The sequence below is a fragment of the Vulpes lagopus genome, chromosome X (assembly GCF_018345385.1).
Source record: "Vulpes lagopus strain Blue_001 chromosome X, ASM1834538v1, whole genome shotgun sequence".
NCBI lineage: Eukaryota > Metazoa > Chordata > Mammalia > Carnivora > Canidae > Vulpes > Vulpes lagopus.
In genome coordinates this window covers 47,419,248-47,435,499 of record NC_054848.1, presented here as the reverse complement: position 1 = coordinate 47,435,499, position 16,252 = coordinate 47,419,248, and the positions used below count along the sequence as shown (strand labels likewise).

The 16,252-nt window shown below is 36.8% G+C and overlaps 1 protein-coding gene across 3 annotated transcripts in view; it reads right to left on the bottom strand.

Moving 5' to 3' along the window:
• Window positions 1-16,252, bottom strand: part of KLF8 (Kruppel like factor 8) — a 338,294-nt gene that overhangs the window by 29,487 nt on the left and 292,555 nt on the right. For all 3 annotated transcript variants that reach the window (XM_041740034.1, XM_041740033.1, XM_041740032.1), the window contains exons 3-5: window positions 13,719-14,283; window positions 10,975-11,086; window positions 10,189-10,328 (exon numbers count right to left, since the gene is read on the bottom strand). In XM_041740034.1, the coding sequence (XP_041595968.1) occupies window positions 10,189-10,328; window positions 10,975-11,086; window positions 13,719-14,283 (817 nt within the window). The remainder of the gene's footprint in view (window positions 1-10,188; window positions 10,329-10,974; window positions 11,087-13,718; window positions 14,284-16,252) is intronic.

Here is a 16,252-nt window from a genome sequence, read left to right as displayed (position 1 = left end):
TTACAGTATATATTCTTGGCCATCATGTCTACATACTCAGTTAAAAGGAAAACACCTACTTGAAGGATGAAATAACATAAATTTGGAAACAAATAACTGAGGGCATAAAAGAATGTTAAAAATCAATGATCCATTTTGAGTAAAGGTTATTGGGTGATGCCATTATTAAAAACTAGAACTTGAAAGTTATATTTAATAGAAATTTCTGTATCTGCATATCCTGCTTTGTATAATTGTAAGCTCAGTGGAGATGAACAGCTGCACTGTATGCTAGAGGTGGTACCCAAATAAACACAAACTTCATGGTTCTCTGCTGAGAGAGTATCTACCAAATACAGGATACTATTCTCTAGGATCTGTTGCAATGAACCCTAATCTTTGGAATTCAATGAAGCAGGCATTTCTGCAGTTACTTCAGTTCCAAGGAGCCTGTGGAATACCACGAATAGAGAAATGTATGCCTTGGTTGCATACCAAGGTTTGATTCCCACTTACTGTATTGATCATTGGAAAACTCTATTTCTGTAATGGACACCTCTGTCCATTAAACTTCTCAAAACAGAAATCTGAATGTTATCAGTGTATCCTCAATCATCAATATACTTCCTTTTCTTCACGTCCACTTCCAATATACTAGTCAGGTTTTCATCATTTTTTGCCTGGATCCCTGTAGTCGCTTCTTAAGTGGTCTTTCTTCCCTCCACTCTTACATTTGAATGCTTCTACCACCAATCACTGTACTCAATATTCCCTAGCTATGCTGAATTTGTCAGTTATTAAAAGAAGGCAAGCTTATTTCCATATCACATCTTTGGTACTCTGCCTAGCAAAGAACACTCTTTCCTCAATCTTTGGCATACCTGGCACCTTCTCATGTTGATTAAATTATTCAATGTATGACCCTTGTTTAAATCTTGATTTGAACATTAAAAAACATTTATTAGGTAGTTGGGGAAATGTGATATTAATAAATATTATATTGAAGTGGTAGTGTTAAGATGGTGGAGAAGTAAGCAGACATGGGACTTTCCTTGTCCCTTGAACACAACTGTATTGAGGTCAGATAACGTGGAACACCAAGGAAATCTATCTGAGGATTTGAATAAGTATTTCCACAGTTGGACAAAGAAAACATGGCAGGTGTGTGATGTGTGTAAAGGAATTGGGGGAGAAAAGGTGCTGTGCTGTGCAGGGCAGGGAACCCTTTCCATGGGGAAAGAAAAGGGAGAGAGGGGTTTAGAGAGTGCAGCATTCAGTTCTCACAAGAAAACCTCTTGGACTATAGACTGGGGAGCTAGGGAACTGTCTGGGGCAGGTTTTTTGCAAACAGTGATTGTAGATCAAACTCTGAACTTTTGGAAGTACTGGACTTTTCCCAGAGGGGAGCTGTAGCATGTGCTTCTGGAGAGAAGTTGGGCTATGTCCCAGAAGCACATCCAAAGTGGTGTAAGGATCTCAGGGGTTGCACTGGGAGAAATCATTTCCCCTTTCTGGAGTACTTTTGAAAGAGGGTGTATTGACTCTCCAAGGACAAAAGACCATGCAGGCACCAGCTAATGGCCTTTCACTGGCAAGTGTCTAAGGCACTGCAGTGGTGGATAAACAGCCACTTCTTTTCATGTTTCCACAGCATAGAATCCAGTGCAGGCAGGGGAGTGTTTTTCTGGGGCAATGGGCACTAGTCAGAACACAGCAATCCTCTAATCCAGAGGAGGGAGCAGACCCAAGCAGATCTGGCTCCTTTAAGATCTGGAGTTTTGTTTTTTTTTTTTTTTTTTTTTTTTTTTTTTAATTTTTTATTTATTTATGATAGTCACAGAGAGAGAGAGAGAGAGAGGCAGAGACACAGGCGGAGGGAGAAGCAGGCTCCATGCACCGGGAGCCTGATGTGGGATTCGATCCCGGGTCTCCAGGATCGCGCCCTGGGCCAAAGGCAGGCGCCAAACCACTGCGCCACCCAGGGATCCCAAGATCTGGAGTTTTGAATCCAAACCTGGAGCCACAGATAAAACACAGATTTGGAGTTTTGAATCCCACCCTCACAAGAGTTAAATATAGATGATGGCTCCAGGCATGCTTGATGGCCTTGGCTTTTCTGTGAGGGCTTCCTGAACAGCTTTGGCTGTCCAGGGACCAGAGAGTGGGGGCGGGGGGGGGGTTCGCCATCTTACCCGTGTTACCAACCCAGTGTGGAACATCAGCAACACTTGGTGGAGGTGGAAGCTGCTTATATCAAAACACACCACCCTGTGCTTTAGAAGTGCTTTTCTTTTACTGGGACAGGATTGACTGATCCAGCACAATGGATTTCCCCTCAAAAGAGCAGCAAAGGCAGCACTCTGCATCCACCAACTCTACTGAACATACATTGCCTCACAGCTTCCTCTCCAGTTGTGGTGGAAATAGCACCAGGCTCTATTTTCTCTCCTCTTGTTTCCTTTCTTTTCTCCTTTGGAATCAGGCTTATAGCTGTTTGTTGGGGTTTTTGTTTGTTTGTTTGTTTGTTTTTTACATTTCTCTCTCTCTCACTTTTTTTTTTTGGATCAGACTTCTTTTTTTTTCTTTTTATTTTCTGTATTTCTTTTCATTCTTTTCCTTTGGAATCAGCTTATAGGATTTTTGATTGTCTAGGCTTTTTTTTTTCATCCCCTTTCCTTTTCCCTTTTCTCCTATTTGTGGAGCAGTCTTTTCCTTTCTTTTTTCGCTTCTTTCTTTCTTTCTTCCCTTCTTTTCATTTTTTTTAAACAATCAAATCAAAGCACACCTAGATAAAGGCCCAAACACTCCCACAAAGTAAGCAAGGAGGAACTCTGTAGAGGACATACTAGTGGGAAAGAGCAGCCAAAACACAACAGCAGAGTGCACACAGCATACACGAGAAACACATCTTGAAGTGCCAGGACCTGGACGGTGTATGACCCCTTCTTAATATAGCATTACTCTGAGTTGCAAGAAAAATAACAAGCTTTTACATCATGCAAAAGATAGAAACTTAGCCAAGATGACAAAACAGGAATTCTACCCAAAAGAAAGGTCAAGAAAATATCCCAGCAAAGGACATGCTCAGAGCAGATATGAGCAATATATCTGAAAAGAATTTAGACTGACAGCTATAGGATCCCTACGTAAACATGAAAAAGGCCTTGAAGGCATCAGAGAAATGCTTTCTGCAGGGATAAAGACTTAAAACTAGCCAGGATGATACAAAAAAATGCTACAACTGAGATGCAAAACAGACTCAATATAATCAGCACAAGGAATGAAGAAGCAGAGGAGAGGATAGATGATATAGAAGATAAAAAATAATGAAAATAATGAAGCTGAAGAGAAGGGGGAAAGAAAAGAATTAGATCAGGAAGGTAGAATTATGGAATTCAGTGATTCCATAAAGCAAAAAAAAAAAAATCTGTATCATAGGAGTCCCAGAAGAAGAGCAGGAAAAGGGGGCAGAAGACTTATTTGAACAAATTATAATTGAGAACTACCCTAATCTGGGGAAAGAAATGGGCATTCATGTCCAAGGTGTACAGAAAACTCCCCTTAAAATCAACAAAAACAAGTCAGTACCATGACATATTAGAGTAAAACTTGCAAAATACAAAGATATAGAGAAGAGAGAATTCTAAAAGAAGTTTGGGATAAAAAGTGATTAACCTACAAGGGTAGACTTCTAAGGCTGGCAACAGACTTATCCACAGAGACCTAGCGAGCCAGAAAGCACTGTCATGATATATTCAACATGCTAACTGGGAAAAATCTGCAGCCAAGAATACTTTATCCATCAAGGCTGTCATTAAGAATAGAAAGAAAGATAAAGAGTTTCCAAGACAAACATATATACTAAAGGAGTTCATGAACACTAAACCAACCCTGTGAGAAATATTAAAGGGGATCTTTTGAATGGAAAGTGAGACTAAAAGCAACAAAAACTAAAAAAGGAACAGAGATAATCTACAGAAACAGCAACTTGACAAGTAATACAATGACACTAAATTCTTATCTTTCAGTAATTACTCTGAATATAAATAGACTAAATGCTACAATCAAAAGACATAGGGTATCAGAATGGATTACAAAACAAGATTCATCAATATGCTGGCTTACAAGAGAACTATTTTAGAGCCAAAGACACCTCCAGATTGAAAGTGAGGGGATGGAGAAGCATGTATCATGCTAATGGACATCAAAAGAAAGTTGGAGTAGCTATCCTTATATATTTATTTATTTATTTAATAATAAATTTATTTTTTATTGGTGTTCAATTTGCCAACATACAGAATAACACCCAGTGCTCATCTCATCAAGTGCCCACCTCAGTGCCCGCTACCCAGTCACTCCCACCCCCCCACCCTCCTCCCCTTCCACCACCCCTAGTTCATTTCTTAGAGTTAGGAGTCTTCCATGTTCTGTCTCCCTTTCTGATATTTCCCACTTATTTTTTCTCCTTTCCCCTTTATTCCCTTTCACTATTATTTATATTCCCCAAATGAATGAGACCATATAATGACAAACTATATTTTAAACCAAAGACTGTAATAACAGATGAGGAAGGATACTATAACATAATGAAGAGGTCTACCCAACAAGAAGATCTAACAATTGTAAATATTTATGTCTCTAACCTGGGAGCAGCCAATATATAAAACAATTAATAGTAAACTTAAAGAAACTCGTTTATAATAATACAATAATAGTAGGGTACTTTAACAACTCACTCACAGCAATGGACAGATCATCTAAGCAGAAGATCAACAAGGAAACAAGGACTTTTAAAGACATACTGAACCAGATTGACATAACAGATATATTCAGAGCATTTCATCCTAAAGCAGCAGAATACACATTCTTTTTGAGAGTACATGGAGCATTCTTCAGAATAGATCACATACTGGTTCACAAATCAGGACTCAACCAATACCAAAAGACTGAGATTATAACATGCATGTTTTTAGGTCACAATGCTTTAAAATTTGAACTCAATCACAAGAAAAAATTTGCAAAGACCACAAATATATGGAGGTTAAATAACATTCTACTAATGAATAAATAGGTAAACCAGGAAAATTAAAGAATTAAAAAATATATAGAAGCAAATGAAAATGAAAACATGACAGTTCAAAACCTTTGGGATGCAGCAAATCCTATCCTAAGAGGGAAGTATATAGGAATATAGGACATTCTCAAGAAACAAGAAAAGTCTCAAATATACAACCTAATCTTACATCTAAAGGATCTGGAAAAAGAACAGCAAATTAAGCCTAAATCCAGCAGAAGAAGGGAAATAATAAAGATTAGAAGATAAATCAATGATATAGCAATAAAAAAAACCCAGTAGAACAGATCAACAAAACTAGGAGCTGGTTCTTTAAAAGAATTAGAAAAACTGATAAAGCCCTAGCCAGACTTATCAAAAACAAAAGATAAAGGATCCAAATAAATAAAATCATGAGTTAAAGAGGAGAGACAACAACCAACACTGAAGAAATACAATTATAAGAGAGTATTATGAGCAAATACATGCTAACCAATTAGGCAATCTGGAAGAAATTGGTAAATTCCTAGAAACATATAAATGATCAAAACTGAAACAGGAAGAAATAGAAAACCTGAGCAGACCCATGATAAACAAATAAATAGAATCAGTACTAAAAAAATTTCCCAATGAACAAGAGTCCAGCCTGGATGGTTTCCAGGGGAATGCTATCAAACATTTAAGGAAGATTTAACACTTATTTTTCTGAAACTCTTCCAATAAATATAAATGGGAGGAAAACTTCCAAACTGTTTCTGTGAGACCAGCATTACCTTGATCCCACAACTGGACAAAGACCCCACTAAAAGAAGAATTACAGACCAATATCCCTGATGAATATGGATGCCAAAATTCTCACCAAGATACTAGCTAATCCAAGAGTACATTAAAATGATTATTCTCCATGACCAAGTGGGATTTATTCCGTGACTTTAGAGGTAGTTCAACAATTGAGAATCAACCATCCCGATGCACCACATTAATAAAGGAAAGGATAAGAGCCACATGATCATATCAATAGATGCAGAAAAAGCATTTGAAAAAATATAGCATTCTTACTTGATAAATCCTGAACAAAGTAGTGATATAGAGAACATACGTCAACATAAAGGCCATATATGAGAGACCCACTCCAATATCATCCTCAAAGGAGAAAACCTGACAACGTTTCCCTTAAGGTCGGGAATATGACAGGGATGTCTATTCTCACCACTGTTGTTCAACATAGTACTGGAAGTCATAGTCTAACCAATCAGACACCAAAACAAATAGAAGGAAACCAAATCAGCAAAGAAGTCTAACTTTAATTCTTTTCAGACAACATGATATTCTTTAGAAAACTCAAAACACTCCACCAAAAAAAAAATGCTGGAACTGATACAGGAATTTAGCAAAGTCACAGGATTTAAATTTGATACACAGAAGTTGCTGCATTTCTATACATTAACAATGAGGCATCAGGAAGAGAAATCAAGGAATTGAACCCATTTATAATTGCGCCAGAAATAATGAGATATTTAGAAATAAACCTAACCAAAGAGGTAAAAAAAAATCTGTGTTCTGATAACTATAGATCATTTATGAAAGAAATTGAGGAGGACACAAAGAAATGGAAAAATATTCCATGCACATGGATTGGAAAAACAAATAATGTTAAAATGTCTATATTACCCAGGGTAATCCACACATTCTATGCAATCCCTATAAAAATAACACCAGCATTTTTCACAGAGCTTGAATAAATAGTTTTAAAATGTGTATGGAACCAGAAAAGACCCCAAATAGCCAAAGGAATGTTGAAAAAGAACCAAAGCTGGAGGCATCACATTTTTAGACTTCAAGTTGTATTACAAAGCTATAATCATCAAGACAGTAGGGTTCTGACACAAAAACAGACACATAGATCCATGGAAACAGAATAGAGAACCCAGAAATGGACCCTTAACTCTATGGACAACAAAACTTCAACAAAGCAGGAAAGACTATCCAATGGAATAAAGACATTCTCTTTAACAAACGGTGTTGGGAAAATTGTACAACAACATGCAGAGGAGTGGAACTGGACTACTTCATTACAACATACTTAAAAATAAATTCAAAATGAATGAAAGATCTAATTCTGAGATAGGAATCCATCAAGACCCTAGAGGAGAACATAGGCAGCAACCTCTTTGACCTTTGTCACAGCAAGTTCTTGTTAGACATGTCTCCAGAGGGAAGGGGGGAAAAAAGCAAACATGAACTATTGGGACTTCACCAGGATAAAAAGTTTTTGCACACCAAAGAAAACAATCAACACAACTAAAATGCAACCTAGGTAATAGGAGAAGATATTTTCAAATGACTTATGATATAAAGGGCTGGTATCCCAAATATATAAAGAACTTATGAAATGGAACACCCAAAAAACAAAAATCCAATCAAGAAATGGAAGAAGAGTTACGCCTGGGTGGCTCAGTGGTTGAGCATCTGCCTTTGGCTCAGGGTGTGATCCCCAAGTACTGGGATCAAGTCCCACATTGGGCTTCCTGCATGGAGCCTGTTTCTCTGCCTCTCTCTCTCTCTCTCTCTCTCTCTCTGTGTGTGTGTATCATGAATAAATAAATAAAATATTTTAAAAAATGGAAGAAGACATGAACAGACATTTCTCCAATGAGACATATAATAGAATGGCTAATAGAAACATGAAAAGATGCTCCACACTTGGTGTTAAATGCATCTGATAAATTATTGAACACTATATCTGAAATTAATGATGTACTGTATATTGGCTTATTGAATTTTAATTAAAAATAAAATAAAAAATAAAAAGTAAAGATGCTCAATGTCGCTGATCATCAGGGAAATACATATCAAAACTACAATAAGGTAATACCTCACACCAGTCAGAATGGCTAAAATTAACAACTCAAGAAACAACAGATGTCAATAATGATGTAGAGAAAGAGGAACCCTTTTACACTGTTGTCAGGAAAGCAAACTGATGCAGCCAGTCTGCAAAATAGTATTGAGGTTCCTCAAAATGTTAAAAACAGATATACCCTATGACCCAGCAATTGTACTACTTGTTACTTATCAAAAACATACAAAAATAGTGATTTGAAGGGGCACATGCACTCCAATGTTCATACCAGCAATGCCCACAATAGCCAAAATATGGAAAGAGCCCAGACATCCATTGACAGATGAATGGATAAAGAAGAGGTAATATAAATATATATACAATGGAATATTACTCAGCCATCAGAAAGAACATAATCTTGCCATTTGCAACAATCTGGATTGAACTAGATTGTATTATGGTAGGCAAAATATGTAAGTTAGAGAAAGACAAATACCATATGATTTCACTCATGTGGAATTTAGGAAACAAAACAAATGAACGTAAGAGAAGGGAAGGAAAAATAAATAAGGTAAAAACAGAGAGGTAAGCCATAAGAGACTTTTAACTATAGGGAACAAATCTGGGGTTATTGAAGGGGAAGTGAGTGGATGGATGGGATAATTGGGAGCAGAGCATTAAGTAGGGCACTTGATGTTATGAGTATTGGGTATTATATACAACTGATGAATCACTAAATTATGCCACTGAAACTAATAATATAGTACATGTTAAATAATTTGAACCTAAAAAAAGGAAAAGAAATATGATATTGATATTAAGGAAAACCAATATCAAGGAATTTTTATGTGATAGTAATCTTATACCTTTTTATAAAATTCTTTATGACTAAGATGATATGATGTCTGGAATTTGTTCCGAAATAATACTGTGGAGAGTGGGGGAGTCAGTAAGGATGTGAAGAAACAAAGTTGGCTATATACTGATATAATTATGAATGTTGGGTGAAGGATACATGAGAGCCTAGTAAACTATTCTACTTTTACAAGTTGAAAATTTAAGTTTCATTACTTAATATATATTTATACATGCATACACACACACACACACACACACACACGTATTTGTGTGTAAGCGGAATCAGCCTGCACTCTACATGAAGGAGAAGCAAATAAAATATCAATAAGAAAAGTGTCACAGGAATGTTGTGACAATGCAGCCTGGAAGTTGGTTACCTGTTCAGAGCTTCAGGGCACAGCATCTATGATTCTGGTTTCTTCTACACAAATCCTAACACAACAAATATAATGCAGTGCATGTTTACAAGAAAGGAAGGCCCCTTATCCATGGTGTCCAAGCCTCAATTCTGAGCTGAATGATTGGGGAAGAAGGAGTCTCCAAAGCAGAGAGTAAAAACTGATGACTGACAATCTACATCTGGCCCATACACAGGTTTCTTTGAGTCCCTGGTGCTATAATAATTTTTTAATTATATGCCAACATTCAAAATCTAGGACATTTCACATAAAATTTTGATTTTTCTTTTATTTGTGTATTTATTATTGGAGTTTGATTTGCCAACATATAGTATAACACCCAGTGTTTATCCCATCAAGTGCCCCCCTCAGTGCCTGTCACCCAGAAAAAAAAAATCTTGATTTTTTTTTTGGTTTTCTTCAAAATTTCGGAAATTTGGTAATAATTAGTTGAATTTGAATGACAGTTCTCTTTCAGAGAGCGCAGTGCCCTTCAGTTGGCAGAATCTCCATCAGGTTCGCTTTACTTAACTTTTTTTTTTAAATATGCACATTTTCCCATAGTGAACAAAGGTGTGTTACAGGTTGGTGGATTGTGTTTAGCTCCAAAATCCTGCTTTAATTTCACTTAATTTAAATTGCCTTTGTGCTTTTCCATACTCGGTAAAACCTGTGGGGCTCTGGTAACAAGGGAAGGAGTGATGTCTTAGTCTTAGTATATGTCTTAGATGCTTAATCTTAGTATAAGTGTTATAACTTCCTGATTAGAAAGACCCATGAGTGTTAAATGGGGATAATTCCTATTCAAAAGACACAAGACTTAATGTTTTCCTAGGCTGGTTTTTAAAAAGCTACACTTGAGTAGGAACAAGACATAAGGGTAATCCATTAACGAAGCTTGTGTCCATGAGTATAAATGAAACAGTCTTTGTTTCAAGATTTTCCTCTCTTCCTATCTCTCACAGTCTCTCTCTCTTTCTCTCTCTCTCTCTGAGTGTGTGTGTGTGTGTGTGTGTGTGTGTGTGTGTGTGTTGGTGATGAGGTGGAAGTGTGCAGACCTGTATGGATTCTGCGGTGGGCTTTCAGGTGGGAGCTTTTGGTGTACACTTTGCTGCATCCTGCAAAATCACATTGGTGAATCCGTCTTCTCTTCAACTCAAGAGACTCTTCTCCCTGCATTTGGGTCATTGCTGATGGTCTGAGCAAAGAAAGAGAGGACCAAAAAATGATTTTACCATGGAAGCTAAATAAATGGACTTAAATACAGTGGATCACTTCATATATGCATTTAATTTATGCCAATTTAAGAGTAGGCCTTCAATAAAAGAAATAATTGAAATAGTTCAAGCAATTCCCTCAAGTAGGCCATTCTCAGTAAGTGCAGGTTCCAGGAGGTGGTAATGTTTCCTTGGGTGATTTTTGTTCCCAGTGTGAGCATTTCACTCTAACAAGACTCATTTTTGTGTTTATATAAATGTATTTTTTCATATTACATGGTTGTTAAAATGCATGACAACTATCTTATTAGTCTTAACATTGGAAGATAAGGGTGCTATAAACTTACAAAGGGAAACAGTATACAACTGTACTTTATGGGAAATTTATAGATTTTTCAAGAGCAAAATTGGTGGTCTAGACAATTGGTACATAACTCTGCTATAACATGCATGTCCATGCACATGTGTTCATTCAAACTCATGCCTGTGCCAGGAAGGCAATTTACCTATATTTTGTTATCCTTAAATGTTTACTATTGTATCTGAGACTTTGTTCCACTTTTACCAGACACACATACACACACATATATATACAGACAGATCCGAAGTAAAGACAAAAGTACTCACTTTTGCTGCAGTCCCTGAATACCCTGTAAAGCCGAAGATCCACTCTCAATTGTACTCTCCTCACTGTCACTTGGGATATCCAGTGAAGACATGGAGGTGGGGTCAACTTTCACTAAAAGCAAAGAAAAAGAGCAGTGTGGGCTGCAAATATATGTACCTCTGCAATCATTCTCAGGATTCCCAGTTTGGTACACAATAAGAAGTAGCAGCAAGATAGAGAAATAGATAAAAAGCAAAGATGAAAGAAGTGCATTTGTATGGAAGGAAGAAAAGAACATTTACAATTTTTAACATAGCTAAAATTCCTTTGAGAGAAAGATAATAAGGAGCATTCTTATGCTCCTGGAATGAGCTCACTGGAAAGAGCTTCTCTAGGATAATGAATTAAATAGGATAGGGTTTGGGTATGATTTAACTCTATCTCCAACCCCCAAAACAAGGGTCTCCCAAAAAGTCAGACTCCATGTGTATTTGTTGAGCTGAACTTTCTGAATAGTTTGCTGGCTGCCTGAAGATCAATGCCTAGGTTCACCTCAGAGATGGAAACATCTCCTTTGGCTTTTGTGTCCCTAAATGGAAATGAGCCAATGAGATGAAATGCATACCTAGTAGCTAGTAGGTACTTGATACATGTTGACATCCTTCCCTTCAACCTATGTTGGGAGAAGCCCTCAAATATTTATTATCAACCACTGATGTTTCAGATCCCTAACAAAACTCAGTTTTTGAGTTTGACCCAATGGGCACCAGTCTTCTAGATCTAGTTAAAGCTTAAAATTTTCTATATAGAAGAAACTTAAAGGTAGCAATAAGGCAGGGGGTGGTGTGGAATATTTGGCTAGTACATTTGCCTCCATACACTGATTGTGTATCACTCACTAAAAAGTTTTAAGCATACATCTCAATATGTATGTGTGTCTCTGTATGTGTGCACGTATGCTACAAATGTACTAGCATACTAAAATTTTGTGTACATTATGAAAAATAAAAGGAATATGCAAAGGGTGAGAAAACAGAAATAGAAATGTTGACACTTTCTTCTTGTGCTATTGTTTTGTGTACATTTCTTACTCCCCCACCTCCCAACCAAGGTGTAAACATACCATTTTAGAGACTATTGGGCTAAAATGGTTTTAGTTTAAAATTACATTGAAATGCTTAAAATTTATTTTGTTTATTTAGAGTGCTCTAGTTGACTGATGGATATTATGATAGCAATTCAAAGCCCTATCAAATCATTGCTTGATATCAGCAAATTCTCAGGGAATTTTATTTTCCCATTTCCTTTTTTGTTTGTCTCTCTCTTCCCATATGACAACTGATACCGAAATTTTAATTAACCCTTTCAGGGGAATCTCAAAAACAAGACTGCTATAAACACACTTATTACCACAATTAACCACTAGCAGATTGGTATTTTTATTCAGAAAAACACTACAGAGTTTCAGTTTTTCAGTCTCCTACATTTGGTGATGGAATGATTACAACGTATTGAATTTCAAAGACAGACAACTATTAAAATTATTTTTCTATACTGAGCTAAGATCTGATTTTTAGTCATTTCCACCCACATAGCTCCTTTTTGGTCTTTTTAATTCATGCTAAATATTTATCAGCTCCTTGTTTGACATGTGTTTGAAATGTCTCACTATCCTGATTTTCTCTTCTGATTATACTCCAACTTCCCAATGTCCTTCCTAAGGCACAACATCCAAAACTGATTGCAATTCTATAGCTTTGGTGAAGCTAAATATTTTGAACCACTTCAGAGGCCATATAATTTTCTTTGATCATTTTCAATTACAAACTAAAATAGATACATCTCCATGATAGGAAGTGGGTGGCTGGGAGATAGTGGTGAAAAGGGGACTTAATTTATTCTTTTCTGAATTTTGAACTTATTTCTAAGATTAAATAATAAGGAAGATTACAACATTTGAACTCTCTCCTGTACAGATTTTCAAGTTTGTTCATCAAATTATTTGTTGCAAGACAACTATTAACTACCACTGTGTTAAGTTCTCTGAAGATGCACAAAGGGAAAAAAAGATAGTCTTGTCCTTGAGGAATTTACAATTTAGTTGGGAAGAATGCCCATACACTTGTAACACAGGCAAATAAAAAAGTAAAATGGAAAGTTATAGATGCGAAGTTGAAGGGAGCACAGGGTCTATAGATGGCAATATTTCAAAGAACACTATTTTACCTGTAGGGAAGAGAAAAGATATGGTACTGGGAGAGGGCGTTGCTAAGGCTGGCTACATATGTAGAGCTAGAAATATTCTCAAGTTTTCCACAAAAGCATTCCTAATGGCATAGACAAACACATTTTCCTAGAAAGTCCCAGGGTGTGTACCTTAATAAGCTTAAAACTATTTTTGGAATTTGTGTTTTATCTTAAAAGTCTATTCAAATTGTACATTTTCCCTAATAAAATCATATTTTTAAAATATAAAATATTTTAAATTACTTATTATCAAACAACATACAGGTTCCAGGAAGATACATAGTATTTCACTCGAAAATATGTACACCCTAATTTGAGAAGCATGGACTAAACAAAAGAGCATCATTGTACATTCTTAAACACTGAAGAGACATGATAAAAACAGTATTTATAAATAGTTACTCTTGAAGCTGTGTGCAAGAATAGAGGGAGTGAAAAGAGATAGGAGATAGGATAATCCCAAAAGAGAATAAATGGAGGAAGGTAATATCCAGGAAAGAGGCAAACTGATGCTTACCTGATCCAGCATTTTTGCCATCTCCTCCAATGAGTGGGACTGTAATGGCTGCAGGGCCCCCATCTGCAGGCAAAGTAGTGAACACCATGGGCAGTGACTGTATCACCACTGGGATGGTCTTCAGGCCACCTGATTTATTTGGCAGCCTCACTGAGGGGATAGTATGGATCACATGTAAGATATGCTGGCCACCAGTGCTCTGAGAGGAGGCCAGGATAGAGCCTGGAGTCAAAACAGTAGGAGCATTTGCTGATATGCCTGTGTCAGATGTTGAAGTGGACACTACAAGTGTCTGGAGAGCAGGCTGTGGCTTGGGAGGATGTACTGGAGCTTGCAGCATGCTGGCAGGCTGGAGAGGAGCCTTGGGCTTGTGAAAAGAGAGGTCAACTGGTTCCACCTGGGGCAGATTGAAATCATTAGCCAGAAGTTCTTCTGGGGGCTCAATCTTGATGTCAGCAATGAGTGCTGGGTTCTCCATAGGACTGGCATCCGGGAATGGTGGAGATGTCATCTTCTCTCTTTTTGCTGACTTTGGAGGATTTCTGATATGAATAGAGCCAGTGACCTTAAATAAGTAAATAAATGAAAGGTGGAAAATAATCAATACCCTGAAGAAGAGACATGTGAACAATGAAAACAAGAAGTCTGTATTTTCTTCTTATGAACAGAATATATAGGGAGTTGAGAGAAATGAGGCAGGAGTATGAGGAAAAAAGAAGGGAAACTTTACTTAACACTAGTACCAGGCACTGTATCAGGCACTTGATACAAATTATTTCATTTAATCTTTATAATAATCCTGCAAGATTACTTAAAGTCAATATTTTTTTAATATAAATGTATTATGCTAAGCTCTGTGAGGGCAAATGTAAATGTCTACTCATGAAGTGCATACTAACATACTAATTATAATGATAGAATAATGTGAATAGCTTAAAAGTCATGCCATAATAAGTGATGAAGCAGACATGTAAGTAAGGCATTTTAGAAAAAGAAAAGGGAATAATTCATTCTGTCTAAACAAGAGAGAGGGTTTCAGTGAGGAAGAGCTATTATATATGGATCTTAGAGAGTTGATGGGAATTCTCAGGCAGAGAAGGAATAAGAGATATTCCTGTCTGCAGAGATATAACAACAGACTATGCTTAGAGAATACTGATACAGTATTGTCAGTTGTACTATATGCAAAGCTGAAATATCCAACTTTTAAATTAAAAAGTATGAATTAAATGATCAATTTACAGGTAATATATGTTTTTAAAAACCCACAAAACACAAAACCCATTGTTTGCATATCATACATCTGCAGTGCTTCTTATTACTAGCCTGAGACTTGGGGACTGAGGCTAACCACTGCAAAGAAGTTCATGCTACCTGCTGCGAAATGACTAATAAACCATCCTTTTTATGTCTGAAAAAAATACCCACAAAACTGCAACCTAATTAAAAATTTCGTAAAAAATCCATTAATATAAAGGTCTATGATACTGTGAACTGTGTATGTCATTGCCAAACAACACACTGGACCTTGAAAATGGCCTTAGAAATAGTGGTGTTACTTTAGCCAGTTGACAAAACAAGATCTCATTCTCTATCATGATTAGATTTGAGTTAGAGGAGTTTTAAATTATGAGAAATGAGAATTTAGTTTTGAATTATAAGAAATTAGTTTTGAATTATGAGAAATGTTCAGTAATGCACCTCTGACACAGAATAAAACTATCCTTTATTTTTGCATATTTGGAATACGATAGAAAGTTGAGTTTGAAGAAAGGCTATGTGATAAAATATAATTGTTTCAAAGAGGGGAATGACATGTGCAGAGCTATTTTGGAGAATTAACTAGCTCCTCAATGAAAGCAGAATAAGACTGCATTCAAAGGGACCATAAAGAAAGAGGGAAGATATTGGTGACACATTTATGAGATCATTGGAAAAATTTGACTAGATATTGGATGATGTTAAATAATTATTGTTAATGTTTGTATATTTGATATAGGTTGTTGGAAGATAGCGGTGGAGTAGGAAGACCCTAGGCTCTCCTTGTACCATTGGATACAACTAGATAATTATCAAATCATCCTAAATACACAAGGAATTGACCTGAAGATTATCAGAACAAACTCCACAACTAAAGGTAGAGAAGAGACCACATCAAAGAAGGTAGGAAGGGTGGAGATGTGGTTTGGGAGAGAAACAGATTGTGGTTGCTGAAGTGGGGAGGGAGCAACAGTCATGGAGGAGGGTGAGAGACAGATGAACTCACAGGGAGTGCACAGATAGCAATTGTCTTGGAAAGTGAGAGGAACTGAATTTTGTGACTTTTGTCAGCCAATGGAACTTAAAGTCTGTGGTTTTAAATTTTTTTTAAATTTTTTATTTATGATAGTCACAGAGAGAGAGAGAGGCAGAGACACAGGCAGAGGGAGAAGCAGGCTCCATGCACCGGGAGCCCGACGTGGGATTCAATCCCGGGTCTCCAGGATCGCGCCCTGGGCCAAAGGCAGGCGCCAAACCGCTGCGCCACCCAGGGA